The 23,554-nt window shown below is 34.9% G+C and overlaps 1 protein-coding gene across 1 annotated transcript; it reads left to right on the top strand.

Annotated features, from left to right (window-relative positions):
- The first annotated feature begins 6,582 nt into the window (after window positions 1-6,582).
- On the top strand, window positions 6,583-23,547 carry LOC141702997 (transcriptional activator hap3-like). Its single transcript, XM_074506619.1, has 2 exons — window positions 6,583-6,652; window positions 23,234-23,547. The coding sequence occupies exons 1-2, from the start codon at window positions 6,583-6,585 to the stop codon at window positions 23,545-23,547; spliced, it is 384 nt and encodes a 127-aa protein (XP_074362720.1).
- Window positions 23,548-23,554: the final 7 nt, after the last annotated feature.

The raw sequence follows: 23,554 nt of genomic DNA, 5'->3' as shown, positions 1-23,554 counted from the left end.
GGAAATCTAAGACAGCAAAGAAAGACAAAGCTTATCTTGAACTAGAAGCAAAGTATGAAGCTCTTCTGAAGAAACAACAAAGCAAAGCTTATATTGTAGAAGGAAAACTTTGGGATGATTCTGATAATGATGAAGATGAGGAACTTAGAAATTATGCACTAATGGCTTTGGAGCAAGGAGATTCATCCTCATCAATATCACAGGTACCAACTCTCACTACCATTTTTGAATTGTTGTTGGTAGAGCTTGAAGTTATAAATCTCTTCTTCAAGGTCACCATGAAGAAAAGTTGTCTTTACATCCATTTGATGGATGATAAGACCATGTACGAAAGCCAATACAAGAAGCATTCTGATTGTTATCATTCGGGCAACAGGAGAGTATGTATCAAAATAGTCAATGCCTTCTATTTTCCTAAATCCCTTAGAAAATAGCCTAGCCTTGTACTTATTTATTGAGCCATAAGAGTGTAGCTTCCTCTTAAAGATCCATTTACATCCAATAGTAGAACACCCAAGAGGGAGATCAACTAACTCCCATATTCCGTTAGAAACAGTTGAGTCAATTTCACTCTTCACAACGCCTTTCTAATGCCTTGACTCCGAATAATCCATGGCTTGACATAAAGTTAAAGGCTCATCCTCGACACTGTAAGTTACAAAATTACTTCCAAAGTTCTTGACTACCTTTCCACGCTTCCTCCTTCTAATTTCCTCTACTTCATTAGGAGTAGAGTTAGTACCAGGATCCGCCCCCATATTTGCCATTTTTTTCATATGATCAGGAATAGAACTCGATGTTTGAGTGGGATCATCCTCGGAATTACCCAAAGATATACCAGTCTTCATATGGAACACTTCCTCCAACAAAGTTACATCACGAAACTCAACTATCGTACTTATTGTCGGTTTTACAACCTTAACGCAAGAGCACGTATCCCAACAAGTAGTATATAAATTCGTTCCTACAAAGACTATTAATAAGATGTTAAATACCAATTATACTTTTCTTTCAATTCAAGTCAAATAAAAATTAAGTGAAGTTTACTAAATTATCACTAAATAATTAAACTAACACAAAAGCGAATAAGAAATTCCAAGAGAATGAAAACTAGGCCTTTAATTTCATCTAATGTTCTTTAATAAGTTTCTCCTTTAGCATCTATTCTCGTGGTATAATTATTAGTCCAAGACAATCATGTATTCACAAGGACCTTCTGAATCTCAAGTGACTCTAATTTATGCAATAACCCCCATATTCCTATGTAAGATTTAAAACCATAAATAACATTAAGTTTCGTCTTAATTGAACTTCTTAGGGTATATAGGTATATTACTATCCTAACCATAAATTAATATAAATATTAATCCTAAGATATATTAATTGGGTCTTAACTTAGGGTTTCTCTTCCAAGTTCACCTAAATTACAAAATCAATCTTAATCGTGATCAATCTTTGAGAAGCATTAAATACAAATCAATATAAACAACTAAAATCACCACAAAAACTGGGAAAAAAGAATACAACTTATATTTTAACAAGAGAATTTATTAAAGGCCTAGAGAGAAAATTAGTTCATAATTTCAAAAGAAACCAATACACATAAACATAATGGAAAAGTAAGGAGAAAAGATGAAAACTGTAGATGCAGCAATCTCCTCTTCTTTAAGCTTTTTCCCTCTTGAGCGTAACCTCCTTTTTATTCTCTAGTAACTTAATCCCTAATAATAATATCTGATGTATCTATATGTATCTAATTAATCTATTTTAATATTTTAAGGAAAATACAAATAAGTTTCCCCAACTGATTATGTTTTTCTCAGTAAAATTCGTAGTTCACTTTTTTCAGAAATGCGGGCCCGCTCCAGATAGATATTGCTCTCTGGAACACCTTAGAATGATAAAGAATCTCGTTATCTTCACGTGGGCTGTTGAATCATCTAATTTGGGCTTCTAGAACTCAAGATATGCCCCAAACAGTGTAGCATGTGTGTGTAGTCATTGAGAAAGAATTTATCAACAAGGCCACATTAGTAATCTAAGCATCAAGATTAGGGATGACATTACATAAATGATAGACCAAAATCCGCCTTGATATCGATAGAGACACAAAGTTATATATATTAAGGGTTTATAGATAAAACCCAAAAATAACACAGGCATGACTCGATTAAGTTGTCGTATGTCCCAAAGTGACTGTTTATTATAAGTTTATAACGCATTAGCGGAAAAAACACAATCTGAAACCCCGAAACTTAAATTTTAAAAAAAACTAGTATGGGAGGGGGTAAAAGGATTTGGTTACCTGAGTGAGCTTAGCGTTGAGGAGGCCTTGAGTATAAGCACTATCAGCAGGTGATTTACTCCTAATAACCAGGACCTGATCTTTATACCACAACAACAATATACTCTCATCATTCTGTATAATTACTCTCCTCTCTCATTTAGGTTATGCAGCCAACGGAACCACCAGAATCCAATTCTTACCATCATCTCTCACACTTGAACAACCCGAATCCTCACTCACAGACACATATCTTCCTGCAACAAAAATAAATACATAATCAGTACAATTACGAGTCACTTCACAAATAACTAAATTAAACTTATATTATAAAAGCACCTCATTGTAATTTAAAGTGTTGGTAATCGGAGCCTCATTGGGAGTAATATAATCCGGAGTGCTGCATTCGAGTAACAAACAACATCAATTCTACAATTGAAGCTCATACAATCAAATCAAACAATCAAAAGCACTTGGACTAATCAAACTTACCAGAACAAATCCTGGCTGGGAACAAAGACTCTCTCATTCTTCTTATTACCAACATCAAACTAAAATCCACACTCGACAACAAGGGACGATCCGATTCAGTTTTAATCAAATATTCACTAAACAGACCTTTTATGATTCAAACTATCTTTTTCACAAGAATGGACCGTATTCAGACTAGAACTCTAGTAATCCTGAATATTAAGTAAATTATCTGGATGAACAAACTCAAACTCTCAATCTAAAGTTAATAATCCCGCTAAAATGTATTCTTGTCAATCGACCTAATCCCAAAGCTAATCGAGTTAATTACCTGCAGATTGAGACTACCTTCAAAAACAAACTTGATGTTGTAATCGTACTTTCTTCCCATTCGAACTAGGATTTGAATTCAAACTATCTTCTCAACTCTTAAAATTCAGAGCTAATTGAACTTGATATTGGTCTCGTATATTTGGTGATAGATCGATGTTCATTAAAACCATGGTTCATGTCGAGGGAGGTGTGATGGAGGTAGAAAGTGGAGAGAGGAAAAGGTTTGTGGGGTGAGAGAAGAGGAATAATAGATAATAGAAAAAGGGGGAGAAATATTTGGGGGAAGGGGCTGAAATTTTGTCAAGGGCAAAAGAGGGGAATTATTCCCAGCTTGTCTTTTTTATTTTATTTTTAAAAATTTAACATTGACAATGATTTCTTAATAGCCGATGTAAATAACTGAAATGAACATCCGTAAGAAAACAACTGATGTGAAAGTTAGTATTTTAACATCAGTTTAAACACAACTGATGCGAAAGTTACTTTTTATTTTTAAAAAAAGACTATAAGACAACGTTTATTTAAAAATAAGATTTAAAAATATATATTTAGGATCAGTTTGAAAATAACCGATATAAAAGCTATTTCTTACATCGGTTATATTTCCAACTGATGATAAAAGGGTGATGTCTATTGACCCTTTTCTAGTAATGTTTCGTGAATAATGTATAATGTAATATAATCATTTTAACCACATATTATAGATTAAACTAGAGGCATGTAATGTGTCATCCTCGTCATAATTTAATCCAGGTTTTCTTGATCAATAAGTAGACTATCACATCAAATCAATATTTGAGCGTGGTTACGCATTTTATAGTCTAGGTTACACAAGAGGCTAATAATATCACTTCTAAAATTAGGAGGCTTAAATCATTTCTAGATCATTCATATTTCTCATATGATTCATAATATACCCGAAATACACTTCTATCATTACTCGGCCAAAGGTAATTTTAATATAATCAAAGTACATTAATTCTCGTATAAAAATATAATGATTTCAAATCTATGGACCAGAGATACTGTTCTGGAAGAAGCTATGAGGACTTAAGTTACCAGACAAAATTTTTAATTTTCTTCAGCGTTCATGTCGTCGAGTTCTTTATACTGCTGACGCCCTGAGAAAAAAATGTGTAAACAACAGGCCAATATTTTCATGATTCCAGCTATATATGGAGGATGATATACATGTATTATTTGAATTTTTTTTTACGAAAGTGTGGGCTAGGTTAGGGTTAGTACATACGGTCCAGGTATTACCAAATGATATTGTGCACCCTACTAAAAAAGTATGTTTTGGAGTGGCAGTGGGGTGCATAATGACATGGTGGGTATGGTGTGCTCGAACATAAGGAATAGACGAAATAACTAGATCTGGAACTATTTTAATACTTGTAGCTTTGGAATTTAGTCAAGGTCGGCTAGTATGGTTGCAGAATGTAATCGGCTAAGGTCTACTAGTATGGTTGCAGAATGGAACCGGGCTAGAGGAAATGGCTAAGTAATCTGCATAAAAGAAAGCATGTAGTAGAATGTGGTGTAAAATATGGTGCAAGCTACGTGATGGGTGGGTAAAAATTAATACTGATACGGCATGCCAAATGAGGACTGGACAGATGGGGTGGGTTTTATTATTCGGAACGGTTGGGATATTTTATTCGATCTCGTAGCACGGTGATTTAGGATAGAGTGTAATCTAGAAAAGTTGAAATAATAGGTTTTGGTGTGGCAATATCATGGACTAAGATGTGGAGGACGAACAGTTACATATTGAGTGTGATGCAAAAGGATGGTGGATGTGATTAATGCAGAGGGAGGGAAGTCTTATTTTCATAGGGTCATTAATGATTGTAAAGATATTTTACAACACTTAAACAAAGTTTTAGTTGTGTTTGGTACTAAATGCCAATACTAGCACATTAGAGAAAGGTACTTATTGCATGTGGAGTGGTTAACTACTCTAGGTTCTATCATGCATAATGTGATGCAGTTTATATTAATGCAAGTATAATATTAAAAAAATGCATATTTCAAGTTCACGTAAGATCTTCCCCTTGGTTTATCATATATTCCTGCAAATTTGTATACATTATATTTTATTCTAAATTTTTAGTTTTGTTAATATTGGAGAAAATAATGACGAACTTCACCAAAAAATTGAGCTCTTTTTTTTAAAAGAAAAAATTGAGCTCTTATTATTGTTATTGGCTTGTACTATTTAATATTTATCAAAGTATATTAAAACTTGCTAAAACTTAGACTAAATTCTTTATGTTCATTTTACTTTGTATATCATATACATGTAATATTTTTTATTTCTAGAATGCGCACTAGACATTTAAAATGAAAAATTGACATGTCATCATTAATGATTAACAAAATAATGTACTAGTGACTCTGTTTATTTAATATTTTTTTTATTCAAATTTATGTTTTTATATCATATATTCAAAGAAAAATATTAATTTATTTTTATTTATTATGTGTACTTATACATATAGTTGATTTTAACATATATGTGTGTGCGGCCCACTAGAATACCCCAAGAGTACCATTGATTCTAATAAACATATTTAAAGTTAATTATATTTGACAAAACATAAAAAAAAATTGATTATATTGGTTAAAAATATTGTCTAAATTAATTATGTTTTTCCATAGAGTATTTGTTATTTAGTTACTATTTATTAATTTAGAATATAAGATATTTAATTTAAATATTTTTTTGTCTCTATAACACTTGTTCTTAAAATGTCACATTATCATTATCATGTGCATATACATATCACCCGTTCACGTGTCAGTTTGCATGTACATGTGGTGTCAGTGTGCATGTACATGTGCGTGTCACATTATTATCAACGTGTCAAGCCTTTTCCAGGTTTATAAATAAAAGGCTAATTATTTCTCTTGAAAGAAATAAGGGGTTTTTTCCATTTTCTGAGTCTTGTGTCCAGAGTTGCCTTGAAATTCAGAGAGATGAAGAGAAAATTTCAAGAAAGAGATAGTTTTGATTATGGCGGGGAGATTAGTAGACAACAACCTAGAGATTCAGGTCAAATCATTTCTATCATCTCACTCTTTATCTAGCTAGATCATTTATTTATTTATCATTTTACAATTTTTGAGCTTGATGTGTCAAGCTAATATGAAAATTGGATCTTGTCTGGAAACTTGTTGCCGGCTGAATATGTGTTAAGCCAGATGAGCAGAATGGTGGCAAATGATCGAGGGATATCTGCTGGTGCAGTAATATCAATCCAGGAATGTGTGTCCAAATTTATCAGATATATGACAACTCAAGCAAACACTAGGTGCATGGAGGAGAAGCGGACAACCATCACTGGTGAGGATGTGTTAATAGCAATGAACAATCATGGGTTCTACAGGTACATTGGCCCACTATTTCTCTATCTAAATCACTTTCGTGCATATGGAGGTGACGAGCATCCCCCGTTGAGGGGTGAGCTCCCTGAAATCTGAACCGGATTATGGCAGTGAGAGGTTTTGTAAGGGATGGTCACAGTGATGGACCTTCACGTAGTGCTGCTGGTTCGAATGGTAATAGCCTACCATAAACAATTTTCCAAGTGCCAATAGGCTCAGGGCTTTGTTAAATCTAAAGAAGTTATATAATACATGTTTTCTTTATAAATTTTAAGTTTAAAAAGTAATAAACTATGTAACTATGACAATTAATTTCGTGTGTTGTTCTTCCTCCCTGTGAGAAATTCATGCAACTGGATATATATTTGTTTCATGGTGGCTAATTCATTTGTACTAGCTGAGTAGTGTTAAAAAACTTTTAGCTGAGAAGTGTTAAAAAACTTTCCAAATCTTCTTATGACACAATATATAATTTTCAAATATTATCATTTAACTACTTATTTTTCCTTCCTCAAACATAATACACTTGGTGCATGTAGAAAGTACACAGAGATGGAGAAAAAAGAATAAAAAAGATTTTTTTGGTTGCAGCAAAAAATCTTGCAGCAATAAGTTCCTGCATTTACTTGAATCAAATAATGACAAACAAGTTCCTAACACTGGTTACTTGGTGCATTTGCCGCTGTTACTTGAATCAGATTATAATAAAATGGTTGAAAAAACAAAACAAAAAAAAGAACTCTGGGTTCTTTGGGAATATTATGATTAGAATGCTGGAAATATTTTTAAAAATGTGTAGATCCTTAACGACGAATTACAAGAGGTTCAACCAGACATGATGCTTGACTCTGAACTTCAAAAACAAGAAATCTCTACCTGAAAGAGCTTGATGAAACCTTGATTATTGAGAAGTTGTTTTGGGCTCAGACTTCCAGAACTAGATCATGGCTCAATGAGGGAGATAGGAACACTTCTTTTTTCTTTAATCAATTTAAAGATCACTAGAACTCCTCCAAAATCTTTGCTATAAATGAAAATAACGGTGACACGGTTACTGGTCATGATAGGTCAATTTCTTCCAAGAAATCTTTGAAATGGAGTCTAATAATAATGATATTGAGTTATTGATCGTATTGATATTCACTTTGATTCCATTTTGGATCCCAGGAGTCTCACTTCAGAAATGCAAAACAACTGTGGACTGGTTTGAAAGAAATGTGGGGGATTTTCTAGAGGAAGGCTCCTAGTTGAATTCTTAGGGTTTCCAATGATAGCTACCAGGTGACCTTCAAAAATTGTCCTTGTTTGATCGAAAGCCTAATTAAAAGAATTCTCAATTGGACTGTTAGTTTTATAATGAAAAGCGCATATGATTTGTTGCTGAAATAATACGGAGAAAAACAGGTATGAAACAATAGGAGTTCTTATATTTATCGGTCAGTAAAACAGCATTTTATATGTGCTCATACTAAACAGCTATCTAAATGACTCAAATTTTAATCAAGAAAGATAAGAAACAGACTAGCTATTTCTTCGAGAGAAGGAACTACTTATTGGCTAGGTATACTATACTAGTTGCAGGCTAAGTATATTAACTAAAAAAATAAGAAAATAAATTTAGTCCTGGAGCAAATAATAACATGGACTACCAAGTTCATATCTTATGCGGGCCGAGGTCAGCTCATTGAAGCAGTAATTGTTTCCATTCATAAATCTTTCTGGAATCAGCAATTTGTTCTTATCAGTCTCGGAAAGAGTTATGGATCGATGGCATTTTCAAGTCAAACTGGGAAATGAAAACAACATTGGGTTGTAGCATGAACCATGGTATAATCACAAAATTAATTCTGATCAACTCGCTTCCTCTTCCATGGTCAGTTTGAGTATTGAAATTATCTCATGGAAAATGCCTCAAATCGATCCCGAACTACAACAATACTATGCCATTCCAAATGCACAAGGGGGGATGCGTATGTATGGGATTTGACAGAACTCAAAATGATTACAAACCAAGATTAGTTAGGAGAGCATAAGATCAACTGGACCAACTTTTTGTGGCACAAACATTGCATTCAAAGATATGACTTCATTGAATAGATACCATGTCATGGAACTATGGAAGATTTCCCACTAAACTCGAACTCTTTAAATTTAGATGTTCTGCATTGCTGGATGGGAATGTAGTAATTATTTATTATGTTGCAATGACCATAAGGTTGTTGTTTATGCTGGCTCTGAATATGAATATTCATCTTAATAGCTGGAATCAACTGCATTGTTATGTCGGAGTACATATTAAATTCGCATCCACAAGAGAATTACCTCTTCCGGCTCCTTAAGTGGTCATTTGTCAAATATGACATTGATGAAATAGTAAGATCCATGATGGAGATTACCTATCCACGGAAGCTCTGTTCAAGATTACTATACGTGATTGATACCATTTGTAGGACAGCATTTTCAAAATGGCTCAACAAATTACTATATGTGTTGCCTGATCAGTGATCACCTACAAACCACTTCTGAGCCTCCAAATCCAATGACTTGCTACTGTAGTTTCGTAGATATTTCATTATCACATGTTGTAATATCATTTAGTTCCTAATTTTCTTGAGGATTCTATCATATATGCATCCGAAGAGAAAATGCTGTTCATTTATTTAGATCAAATACAAACTAATTAGCAAAAAACATAACCTATGCACATTCTTACTGCTCTGAACAATGAATTTGGCTGACTATTCGATTCATTGGTTTATATATAGAGAGTTTCTTCTTGCTCAGTTCACTACGAAAAAACCGCTAAATTTGACAAATTACAAATGAATGCATTTTAAAATGACGGATTGCAATGGAATGCTTTATAAAGTAATAAAATTGTCATTTCTCATTGTTATGGGTTCCTATTATACCTTGCAATCTTCCAATAAAATACATCTACAATATAAGATGTTTCTTATTGTTGCAATCTTTCAATAAAATACATTTACAATATAAGACGCATAAAAAAATACACATCAGCATCTCTACATGTCATGTGCGTGCATATCGACATCTGTAAAATATGAGCTGGGAATGAGACTCCGAAAAAAATAACTCTTTATGTTCATGAAACTAGAGAAATAACTTTGATTGTAACATAGTAGACCTGTCGTTGAGACTATTGGATAAAATTAGCTTACGCGTAATAATGGGACAGTTATATATTACAAATTAATAAGAACATGCAAATTAAACAAAATAACGAAATAAAACCCGAAGGCAAATAACAAGAAAAATCAGTAACTGAATTTACAAAGAGTGGATAAAATACTTAGCTCTAAGAGATGTTTTAATAAATCTGAAAGAACTATGAACAGCATAGGCGCCTAACTTTCGAGAAGTCTAGACTGTTCTTGAAGAGATTATTGGCCCCACTTACGCTGTGTTGGGTTGCAATATCGCTTCCCGGATACAACATCACAGAGCAATTCGTACAGAGTTACGCAAAGCTCAACAGCGAACAAACCTCAGTTCGCCCACAAACCTCTATGCTAATCTGTATGTTATGGAGGAGAGAGAGAGATAGCAGCTAGGGTTTCACACGTATGTGATCGAGGTATATCTTTTCCCAATCTTTTAGTTCTATATATAATACAAAACCAAAACGTAACTGAAGATATTACATTCTCAGTAAATCTTGATCCAGCCTCAGCAAATCATGATCCAGCCAGGAGTTAGGATTTCACAGTCTCAGCAGATCCTGATGCAGCCATGCATCAGGATCTGTCAGCTTAAGCAAATATTGATTAGTGTTTATTCCAGCAATTAGAATTAGTAATTCATGATCAACAAATACTGATTTTCTTATTATATAGATTCAATATTCATATTAAAATAATATAATAAATTAGTAAATATTTTAATTAAACAAGCAGTAAAATTCATCGACCAGGTCGCCCCGCGTATGCGTGACGCCGAGACATTCGTGTGTGTGCGCGTGAGCCATACAATAACACCATGCACACCCACATACCTTAGTAGTTGGTATACTAATCTTGCACATTGTACTATATAAAGCACTACACCCCTCTTTACTTAATCAAGGTGGGATAAAACCCACAAACTCATTTCAAGCTACTAATTTCACCTCAATTTCTATATGGATTATACTAAGAAAATGACTTAGATCCAAACATGAAAGTTTAAGTACTCATTACAAGGAACAACCTCCAACAATTAGTTTTAGGAAATTACATCAAGAATGGGTCTTAAACATGTCTCAAACTTTCAATTTTCTAACAATCCCCTACAAATCCATACAGAAATGCATATCAGATTTTACCATGACTTGATTTTCAGAGTCGGTACCCTTCTGGGTTTGAACCCAACTATGTCCCCTACTTCAATGGCTACTAGATTTAGATGGAATGTTTGACCTTGAATCTCTATCCATTTGGTGTAACCACACTCCATAGACGACGACAAGTCAAAAGGTTATGGTGCAGATCTACGGATTTGAGATGTTATGATCGTGTCTCTTTTATGTACAGATCTATCAGATACAAGACCCCTTATAGACTTCAGTCTAACTTGGATGTGTATCTTTGTCTTAGCATTATACTTCACACTTCTGATCTTGTCGATAGTTGTACGGCTATCTAATAAACAGAAATGGCAAGAAGCAACTTTCTTACTACAGGTAACATTGCATGAGTCCATGTAACCATTCAGCCTCCATCCTCGAGGTATCAAGTGCACACAACTCAGACTCAAAAGTATACCGAGTAATCAAAGTCTGTCTAGAATACTTCCAGGACACTGTTCCCCCCACAAGGGTAAACACATATCCAGTCACTCCATTGGAACCGGATTTCTTAGTTATCAAATTTGCATCACGGTACCCCTCGAGTACCCCCAGAAATCTTTGGTAATGCAAGCCAAGGGAAATAGTTCCCTTGAGATATCTGAGAACTCTAACCAGTACCTCACAATGAGCCTTATTTGGACAGCTTGTATATCTTGCTAACTTAGACACTGAAGAAAAAATATAAGGTCTAGTCACATTAGCAAGATATTGCAAACTCCCGATAATCCGAGAGTACCTTAACTGAGATACGAGAACTCCTGAACTATTCTTGACTATTGCAACTTTGTAATCATATGGTGTACTAGAGATTCTATAATTTGAATAATCGTACTTCTCAAGTATAGAGTTCTCTATATAATAAGACTGTGACAATGTTATTCCATCAGTTGACTAAGTCAACTTGATCCCAAGAATCTCATATCCTTCATTTCAAAGTGCCTCTTCAAGAAACTCTTTGTCACGTTAATAATCTCACTATTGGTTCCAAACAACAAAATATCATCTACATACAACCACACAATCACACAATCACACAATCATTACCTCTAACCTTATAGTAGACACACTTGTCACTTTCATTAATTAAAAACTCGAAGTCTAAAACAGTTTCATTAAACTTTTTATGCTAGTCTATAGGTGATTGTTTAAGGCCATAGATGGACTTGACTAGTCTACATACTTTCTTCTTATTATTAGAAGCAACAAATCCCCCAGGATAATCCATATAAATCTCTTCTTCAAGGTCACCATGAAGAAAAGTTGTCTTTATATCCATTTGATGGATGATAAAACCATGTACGAAAGCCAATGCAAGAAGCATTCTGATTGTTATCATTTGGGCAACAGGAGAGTATGTATCAAAATAGTCAATGCCTTCTATTTTCCTAAATCCCTTAGAAACTAGCCTAGCCTTGTACTTATTTATTGAGCCATAAGGGTTTAGCTTCCTCTTAAAGATCCATTTACATCCAATAGTAGAACACCCAAGAGGGAGATCAACTAACTCCCATATTCCGTTAGAAACAATTGAATCAATTTCACTCTTCACAACGCCTTTCTAATGCCTTGACTCCGAATAATCCATGGCCTGACAGAAAGTTAAAGGCTCATCCTCGACACTGTAAGTTACAAAATTACTTCCAAAGTTCTTGACTACCTTTCCACGCTTCATCCTTCTAGTTTCCTCTACTTCATTAGAAGTAGAGTTACTACCAGGATCCGCCCCCATATTTGCCATTTTTTTCACATGATCATGAATAGAACTCGATGTGTGAGTGGGATCATCCTCAAAATTACCCAAAGGTATACCAGTCTTCATATGGAACACTTCCTCCAAGAAAGTTACATCACGAAACTCAACTATCGTACTTGTTATCGGTTTTACAACCTTAACGCAAGAGCACGTATCGCAACAAGCAGTATATAAATTCGTTCCTATGAAGACTATTAATAAGATGTTAAATACCAATTACTACTTTTCTTTCAATTCAAGTCAAATAAAAATTAAGTGAAGTTTACTAAATTATCACTAAATAATTAAACTAACACAAAAGGGAATAAGAAATTCCAAGAGAATGAAAACTAGGCCTTTAATTTCATATAATGTTCTTCAATAAGTTTCTCCTTTAGCATCTATTCTCGTGGTATAATTATTACTCCAAGACAATCATGTATTCATAAGGACCTTCTGAATCTCAAGTGACTCTAATTTATGCAATAACCCCCATATTTATATGTAAGATTTAAAACCATAAATAACATTAAGTTTCGTCTTAATTGGACTTCTTAGGGTATTTAGGTATATTACTATCCTAACCACAAATTAATATAAATATTAATTCTAAGATATATTAATTGGATCTTAACTTAGGGTTTCTCTTCTAAGTTCACCTAAATTATGAAATCAATCTCCATGGTGATCAATCTTTGAGAAGCATTAAACACAAATTAATATAAACAACTAAAATCACCATAAAAACAGGGAGAAAAGAATACAACTTATATATTAACAAGAGAATCCATTAAAGGTCTAGAGAGAAAATTAGTTCATAATCTCAAAAGAAACCAATACATATAAACATAATGAAAAAGTAAGGAGAAAAGATGAAAACTGTAGATGCAGCAATCTCCTCTTCTTCAAACTTTTTCCCTCTTGAGCGTAGCCTCCTTTTTCTTCTCTAGGAACTTAATCCCTAATAATAATATCTGATGTATCTATATGTATCTAATTAATCTATTTTAATATTTTAAGGAAAATACAAATGTGTTTCCCAAACTGATTCTGTTTTTCCCAGTAAAATTCGCAGTTCACTTTTTTCAGAAATTCGGGCCCGCTCCAGATAGATATTGATCTCTGGACCACTTAGAATGATAGAGAATCTCGTTATCTTCGCGTGGGCTGTTGAATCATCCAATTTGGGTTTCTGGAACTCAAGATATGGCCCAAACAGTGTAGCATGTGTGTGCAGTCATTCAGAAAGAATTTATCAACAAGGCCACATTAGTAATCTAAGCATCAGGATTAGGGATGACATTACATAAATATCTCCTTGGATGCTGAGACATTTACTCATCCGATTTTAGCTTATCAAACTCTAGTTGGACAGGATAATGAGGATGCTGAAAGGATGCTCAACTTGGTGCATACTACTGCTTCTATGCAAAGGGCTAAGGATGTCATCTCAGCCATGCCTCCCATAGTTGGTGATGATGTTGATTATGAAACTGGTGGTTCTGAAGACATATTTGGGGATGAAGATGATGATGGTGAGGAATAGTCTATGCACAGAGGGGGAGAAGTAAGCTCTAGCTCCAGATCAAACATTCCATCTTGGATGTTTTTAAAGAATGTGATGAGCAACACTTCAAGACTACTCTTTTTCATATCATTCAACAAACTCAGACAGCTCTTCAAGCTACAACCAATGCCAACACCAAGAAGCTTCTTCAAGCACATCTCAATTCTCTTCAACTGCACCAAATTCAATCTCTTCAATACAATATGGATGTCACTGCAATTAAAATAGAGATTGATCAGGTCAAGAAGGATGTCTCTGAGAGAATGGATGCTAAATTTCCTAACACAACCCTACTTGACATCAATAGACAACTAAGGAAAATCTCCAATTTTTCCAGCAAAGTGGACTCCTTGGACACAAGACTTAAGACATTGGAAGTTTCTATCACTGCAATTCATTTACATCAAGCCCAGCAAACCCAGTTGCTTCAAAATTTAGTGGCTACACAAACTTCTACATCCACTCAACTTGATGCTAACAAAAGGGGGGAAAAGATTCACTTGTCTCAGTTAGTCAAGAAGATCCAATCAGTGAGAGGGAGAATGTGCTAAACATACAATTTAGTCAAGTAATTGTTCCAGAAATCACTTATCCTAAGCCACCAGTCTTGGACAGCATTGATCTGATCCAGATAGCAGCTGCTAAGTTGGATTCAAAGACAAATTTCAAGAAGCTTGATGTTGCAGCAGTTGAGAAGGAATTGGATGACAAATAGAGAAAGATTGATGAAGAAATCATAAAGAAATTTGGTCCAATTGAGAAACCAAACAAGACCTTTCATCACTTCTCTCAAGTCAAGCAAATTTATGTGAATGACATGTGTTATTCCCTAACAATACAACAAGAATTACAGAAGGGGGTTGAATGCAATTCTGGCTACTTTTTCAACTTTAAAATATTCTAACTTGATAAATATAACAGTGTTTGATTAGCAATGGTGCGGAATAAAAAAGGGATAGAAATCAAAATACTAAGTAATAAAAACACGAGCTTTTAAAACTTTCTGGTGAATTCGAAAGTATCCGCCAGATATATATATATATATCAAATTGAGAACTCTGTAAAGCTTTCAATAGCTCACAGCTTCTTACAAGTTTGAACAACTAAACTACAGAGAAATGCTTACAAAATATAGCTTGATATGTTTCTCTGAAAATAAGCTTGCTTAGTTAATTGTTCTACTTGATACACTTGGTTTATATATCACCAAGTTTACAAGACAATAAAACAAGATAATAAAACAAAACATATCTAGTTTAACTCCATGCTGCTTCATTACTCTATTCCAGCATCTTTGAATATCTTCACAATTACATGGAAATGGTAATGCTTCTTTGTTCTTAAATTCCTACTTAACAGGCTGCCACATTCCTTTTGCAAACACCCAACGCATGTGACTGTGTTATCACTATCAACAACTATTTGAATTTATCATCGCCGGGAATATGCTTGTCATCTGTCGGGAGTTTTGTTGATCATCCGTCGGGAGTCTTGTAGATCATCCGTCGGGAGTCTTGTAGATCATTGTCGGGAGTCTATTTGCCACTTGACTCTATTTCTTTTATACAGAATTACAAGACATCTCATATTTACAATTAATCAACCTATTTTGCATATCAATCTAGTAGTCAACATGACTTATAGAACCCTAAGCAATCTACTTGACTAATACATATTGTTTGCAGAAATATGTTACAGATCTTATTTATTACATAAGCTACTCACTCGATGGATGTCAGTTTGTCATCCCTCTAGACTATAAAGTTCATCCTTCGGGACTATATTTGATCATCCATCGAGTCTACAAAATTCACTAAGTTAAATCTACTAAGGTATTTTGTTTAACTTATCATCAAGTTCACAACATATTCCTAATAATCTCCCCAAATTTATGTCTACTGGAATTATAGCCATAAATTAAGAGAAACTTGATGATAACAAAACACCCTAAAATACATATTAAAAAGGTAGTAGATAAAACTGATAAGTGCTACAAAATTTATTAAAAATTGAACAAAGCAAAGTATACAAAGAGTTCTCACAATTATTATCAAGGTGCTCCTCTAGTCTGAGCAGATATTTCTATTTCTTTGATTGTCTAAATTTCTTCATAAGCTTCATGTTGTTTTTCTCTATTTGATTCTGGAGTTGTCTGTGGAATTCAAGTTCATCAGCTTCCAATAGATCCAGCATTTCTTGCATTTCCAATAAAGTCTAATTGCTAGAGATACTCAATTGGTCATCCAGTCTGAAAAATCTTCTAACTCCCTTATCATCCATGAATTCCATCATCCAATAAGGCCTCAAATGCACTCTCTTCCCTGTGAAGGGAATTGATAGAGTTTTTGAAAGTGCATATTTGGCTTTATTACTCCTTAGCTCTTCAATCTTCTTTAGAACCAATCTCCTTGCAGTCACATTAAAACCAAAGTTTTTTTTCAAAGATGAGTAGACCTTTATCAGTACAGATTAGCTTTCTTCTAGAATCTTGTGAAGAGGCCATGTGTTTGTACTTAAACACCAATCTTTCAGGAAGATGTCTGTGAGCATCAATTCCTCTTCTTCCAGTTCATCCAAGTAGAGGTTTATATCTGAAAATTCCTTGATATCCCAGATATATAAGAGATCTTCCTTGTTGATTGTAGATTTAGGTTTAGTTAAGGTCTTGATTCTGAGAGTAACAGGCTTGCTTTTCTTGGTTGCTCTTATCTTTGTCTTCTTTGGCTTGTTGAAGATAGGTAAGTTGATTTCAGGAATTGGCAGACTTTCCCAGTCTAATGGCTCATCTTTGGGAATAACAGGCTCACCATGAAAATTCTTAGTTGGATCCACCTTGAATTCTTCATGTATCACTGAGGGCTTGGATGTCTGAGTTGAAGTTGTAGACTATTTGGGAATATAGTTTTCAATTTCCTCAGACATTTCAGTTGTAGATTTGACAGCTTAAGTTTGGCAAGATAGCAGCTTGCTCCTTCTTTTGTTTGAGCTTCTTAGCATCTAGAGCAGCCTGCTTCTTTTCTTGCTTTATCCTTTGTTTTTCTTCCTTCTTAGCTTCTACAAATAGAGGGTGTCCAACTACCACACAAATCTTTTTTCCATTCCTGTAGATCTTGGCAATTCTCTTCTTTTGAGATGGATCAGATGGATCTTTATAAAATGTAATTGACCTTGCCAACAACTTCTTTTAATCTGGCCTAGGTGTCTCAAACAAAAGATCCACAGGGTTTTTTTTCTGAGAACTTTGAGTAGTTTCTTTTAGGCTTTAGAATCAGATCAGCTTTTGGAGATTTGATGCATGAAGTTTGGCCTTTTTCCAAGTTACCTAGACTCATTTCATGCATCGAGATATGTTTGACTTGAAAATGATGATGAAAAGTCTTGTCTGGCTTCTGTAGCTGACCAAATTTCTTCTAAATATCAGCATCAATTTTCTTCTATTTTTCATCTAGTTCCTTCTTAGCTGCTGCTACATCTATCTTTGGCAGTTTATCATTTGATTCCAGGTTTGCTGCTACCAGATTGATGAGATCAATGCTATCTATAGCCGGTGGCTTAGTGAAAGCAATTGCTGGCACAGTTACTTTGCTGACTTGAATTTTGAGTTGTTTCTCCCCCTCACTTGAAGAACCTTTTTCCCCCTTTTTGTTAGCATCAAGTTATTGAGTGGAAGGGAGTTGAGCAGCCACCAACTGTTGGAGCAGAGCAGTCTGAGTTTCCTAATTAGCAAGTATTTTGGCCATTGACTTCTCCACATCAGATAATATAGATTCCATGGCCTCAACCTTTCTACTTAAATCAGCTTATTTCCTCAATTTCTGAGCTATCTCAGTCATGGTGGTTCGAGGAAGTCTAGCATCCAACCTTGCTATGAAATCCTGTTTTACCTCAAAAACCTCTTTCTTTATTTCATCCACACTTTGATTGTGTTGGAGAGCCTGAATCTTGTGCAGCTGTAGAGCTTGAAGATGTGCAGTAAGTAACCTTTTTATGCAGGCACTTGTGGATGCTTGAATGGTTGTTTGGGTGTCATGAATTAGCTTGAATAATGTGGATTGGAGATGTGAGTATGAACACTCTTTGGTTAGCATCCAGGAAGGAATGTCTGTATGTCCCCCTATGCTCATGTTGTCTTCCTCATCAACCCCACCAGCATCCCCAAAAGAGTCTTCAGCCAGTTCAAAATCACTGCCAGTTGTTGATGGCATAGTAGTGATTGCATCATTTTCTCTTTGTAGAGAAGCAATTGTATGCACTAGGTTAAGCATCTTTTCAGCCTCCTCATTGCCATGTACAACTAGAGTTTGATAAGCTATAACAGGATAAGTAAATGTCTCAGCATTCAGGGAGATAGAATCTATGACAGCTTGATATTCTTGCTAAAATAGTCTCTTCCTTTCTACATCACTGACATTCATTGACTCATTAGCAATGGTGTCCACCCTTATCACTAATGTACCTGCATTTCTCTCATTATCTCTCTTTTCTTACATCAAAGGCTCCCCTTGACTTCCCACCCTCACACCCTCACCTTCACCATCTAAGGTGGGACTCCCCTCACTCACTTTTTCCAGACCTGAAGAAATGGTCTGCATTGGTTCACTCATTTCCTCTCCTTTTTCCTGGGAGCAACTCAGCCTCTCACTCAATTCACTCCATGCCCTCAGTCCTAAGAGTGATTGTACTACTACTAGGTCATCTGCACTTGTGAAAATTGTTGGGATTAAAAGTTATGCAAAGAGAACCGACGGATGAGGAACATCTATCGAGATAGTAGTTTGGCTAGCCGACGGATGACTGTTGTTAGGCACATCCGTCGGGATACAATCACTACTCGACGGATGAATAATATCCACCGGGATAGAAGAAATAAATGATTTTGGAGTGGAGACTATTGTAGACTCTATGCAGATTAATGAAAATTTGGGCACAGATGTCTCAATAGACTCAGAAAGAATTGGAAAGTGAGCCAACAAATCATCTACAAGATGATGCTCACTTGCTTGGATTTTTGGCTTCTCCAATAGAGTTAAAGATGGAGAATTTGGAAGTGATGTATGAATCATGTCTACATCCAGTGAGTGTGTGGGTGAATTTGGTGTTTCAGGTGCTTCAATTATAAATGATTTTGGTTGTGACTCCACATTTATTGGAGCCACATCAAGCTGACTTAGAGATGGTGCAGTGACTGAGTCTTTAGCTCCAGTTTACACTGTGTGTGTTTCCTGTGCATCCCCAACGGTTTTAGATCTTTTCTTTCTGGCATAAGTCTGTGGTAAACTTGTGTCCCTAACCCTCTTGGCCTATGCTCCTGGTTAGGAGCTTGTTTTAATAGTAACATCCTTTTGGAAGGATGAAACTAGAATTGAGCTGATTTCCTTATTAACAACCACAGTTTGTTGGGAAACTGTGGTGTGGCTAGGCTTGGGTACACTAATCTCACCAGCCTTATCCTTAGGGTTTCTTTGATTTTCACCATGTCCCTCACCTAACTCACTCTCCCTCACACTCCCCTTTTTGTGTTTGGTAGTTTTTGTAACTGGTTTCTTTTGAAAGAAACTAGAGGGGGCTTTCATAGCTTTGGATAATGAAATTGTTGATTTGGTAGATTGGGTAGGCATCTGTTGGGTCATTGACAGATGTCATAGCTACACTTGAAGGAAAAGAAATTTGTGAGGTTGGAAGAGTAGAGACAGTGGAGCTTACCTCACTTGCCTGAGGGCCCTCCATGACTGGAAAGTAGAAGAGGGGCACCTCTTTGTGGTGACTTGCTATATTAAGATCTGCAATGATTCTCCTTTCTTGAACCTAACAATTCAGTTTGTTGGTTGAGTTCTCAGCAGCAATGTTCTCAATGAAATGGTTAGCAAGCATCATAAAGAATCTAGCCTAATAGAAGTTGGATATATTTGAGATGTCATGTCTAATATGTTTCATGTTTAGTTTTCAGATCTTAACTAACAGGAAATATCAGTACTTACTGGAATCAGGACTTACTAGAAGTCAGGACTTAAGGATATCAGGACTTAGATTATCAGAAGATAATATCAGAAGATGGATATCAGAACTTAAGTACTGGAGGACTAACAGTTAAGGAAGGAAGTTGATTCACAGGAAAGAAGATCGAGACTAATACAAGAAGAAGATATGCATGGAAAGAGTTCGAGGACTAGAAAAATTATATAAGATATCTGGTTGATATATTTTGGGAGATAGAATTATATTCCATATCAACTAGAAGTTATCTTGTAACTGTGTGTCTATATAAACACAGACATAGGTTTACTCTAAAAGAGTTACGATCATCGAGAAGATCAAAAATTGTAACCTAGTATCTCTCGTGATATTTGTTCATCACTGAGAGAGAACAGTTCCATTTTAACAGAGTTTGTTATATCGAATACATCCGTTTTCTGTTACTTGTGCTTTAAATCGATTTGATTGTATTCTACACTGTATTCAACCCCCTTCTACAGAGTTGTGTGACCTAACAAGTGGTATCAAAACCTATCTGTTAACACACATACAGTAAAGATCCAAAACAATCATGTCTGAAGAAGCAGAAAATCCAACCAAGCCCGCCAACACTGAAGAAACTCCAAAGACTTAAACCCATAGTCGATATGAGACTATCAGGGTTCCCATGTTGAGACCTTCTGAGTATTCCATATGGAAAGTGAAGATGGTTATATTTCTGGAAGCTATAGATCCAGAATACCTTGACAGAATTCATGAAGGACCGCATAAGCCAACCAAGCTCTCTGTTGTAGTTGCAGATCATCCAGCAAATACCATACCAAAGGAGAAAAGTGAATACACAGCTAAATATATCTCATCTATTTCCAAGGAAACAAAGGTAAGGCATTTGCTGTGTAGTGCCATTGATAATGTCATGTCAAATAGGGTAATTCAATCCAAGACTGTAAAGGAGACTGCAAAGGAGATCTGGAAGAAGCTATGAGGACTTAAGTTACCAGACAAGATTATTAATTTTCTTCAGCGTTCATGTCGTCGAGTTCTTTATACTGCTGACGCCCTGAGAAAAAAATGTGTAAACAACAGTCCAATGTTTTCATGATTCCAGCTATATATGGAGGATGATATACATGTATTATTTGAAAAAAAATTTACGAAAGTGTGGGCTAGGTTAGGGTTAGTACATACAGTCTAGGTATAACCAAATGATATTATACACCCTTTTAAAAAAGAGTGTTTTGGAGTGGCAGTGGAGTGCAAAATGACATGGTGGGTATGGTGTGCTCGAACATAAGGAATAGACGAAATAACTAGATCTGTATTAATACTTGTAGCTTTGGAATTCAGTCAAGGTCGGCTAGTATGGTTGCAGAATGTAATCGGCTAAGGTCTACTAGTATGGTTGCAGAATGGAACGGGCTAGAGGAAATGGCTAAGCAATCTGCATAAAAGAAAGCATATAGTAGAATGTGGTGTAAAATATGGTGCAAGCTACCTGATGGGTGGGTAAAAATTATTACTGATGTGGCATGCCAAATGAGGACTGGACAGATGGGGTGGGTTTTATTATTCGGAACGGTTGGGATGTTTTATTCAATCTCGTAGCACGGTGATTTAGGATAGAGTGTAATCTAGAAAAGTTGAAATAATAGGTTTTGGTGTGGCAATATCACGGACTAAGATGTGGAGGACGAACAGTTACATATTGAGTGTGATGCAAAAGGATGGTGGATGTGATTAATGTAGAGGGAGGGAAGTCTTATTTTCATAGGGTCATTAATGATTGTAAATATATTTTACAACGCTTAAACAAAGTTTTAGTTGTGTTTGGTACTAAATGCCAATACTAGCACATTAGAGAAAGGTACTTATTGCATGTGGAGTGGTTAACTACTCTAGGTTCTATCATGCATAATGTGATGCAGTTTATATTAATGCAAGTATAATATTAAAAATGCATATTTCAAGTTCATGTAAGATCTTCCCCTTGGTTTATCATATATTCCTGCAAATTTGTATACATTATATTTTATTCTAAATTTTTAGTTTTGTTAATATTGGAGAAAATAATGACGAACTTCACCAAAAAATTGAGCTCTTTTTTTTAAAAGAAAAAATTGAGCTCTTATTATTGGTATTGGCTTGTACTATTTAATATTTATCAAAGTATGTTAAAACTTGCTAAAACTTAGACTAAATTCTTTATGTTCATTTTACTTTGTATATCATATAAATGTAATATTTTTGATTTCTAGAATGCCCACTAGACATTTAAAATAAAAAATTGACATGTCATCATTAATGATTAACAAAATAATGTACTAGTGACTGTGTTTATTTAATATTTTTGTTATTCAAATTTATGTTTTTATATCATATATTCAAAGAAAAATATTAATTCATTTTTATTTATTATGTGTACTTATACAAATAGTTGATTTTAACATATACGTGTGTGTGCCGCCCACTGGAATACCCCAAGAGTACTATTGATTCTAATAAACATATTTAAAGTTAATTATATTTGACAAAACATAAAAAAAAATGATTATAATGGTTAAAAATATTGTCTAAATTAATTATGTTTTTCCATAGAGTATTTTATTTAGTTACCATTTATTAATTTAGAATATAAGATATTTAATTTAAATATTTTTTTGTCTGTATAACACTTGTTCTTAAAATTGCACCTTATCATTAACCCCTTCACGTGTCAGTTTGCATGTACATGTGGTGTCAGTGTGCATGTACATGTGTGTGTCACATTATTATCAACGTGTTAAGCGTTTTCCAGGTATATAATTAAAAGGCTAATTATTTCTCTTGAAAGAAATAAGGGGTTTTTTCCATTTTCTGAGTCTTGTGTCCAGAGTTGCCTTGAAATTCAGAGAGATGAAGAGAAAATTTCAAGAAAGAGATAGTTTTGATTATGGCAGGGAGATTAGTAGACAACAACCTAGAGATTCAGGTCAATCATTTCTATCATCTCACTCTTTATCTAGCTAGATCATTTATTTATTTATCATTTTACAATTTTTGAGCTTGATGTGCTTTTATACAGTTAATATACTTTTATGTTATTTTTACCTATTGTGTACAACTATGTAAGCTAATATGAAAATTGGATCTTGTCAGGAAACTTGTTGCCGGCTGAATATGTGTTAAGCCAGATGAGCAGAATGGTGGCAAATGATCGAGGGATATCTGCTGGTGCAGTAATATCAATCCAGGAATGTGTGTCCAAATTTATCAGATTTATGACAACTCAAGCAAACACTAGGTGCATGGAGGAGAAGCGGACAACCATCACTGGTGAGGATGTGTTAATAGCAATGAACAATCATGGGTTCTACAGGTACATTGGCCCACTATTTCTCTATCTAAATCACTTTCGTGCATATGGAGGTGACGAGCATCCCCCGTTGAGGGGTGAGCTCCCTGAAATCTGAACCGGAT

The sequence above is a fragment of the Apium graveolens genome, unplaced genomic scaffold (genome assembly GCF_009905375.1).
Source record: "Apium graveolens cultivar Ventura unplaced genomic scaffold, ASM990537v1 ctg6064, whole genome shotgun sequence".
NCBI lineage: Eukaryota > Viridiplantae > Streptophyta > Magnoliopsida > Apiales > Apiaceae > Apium > Apium graveolens.
Note: the sequence above shows the minus strand (reverse complement) of the source record. Positions and strands in the feature narration are given on the sequence as shown.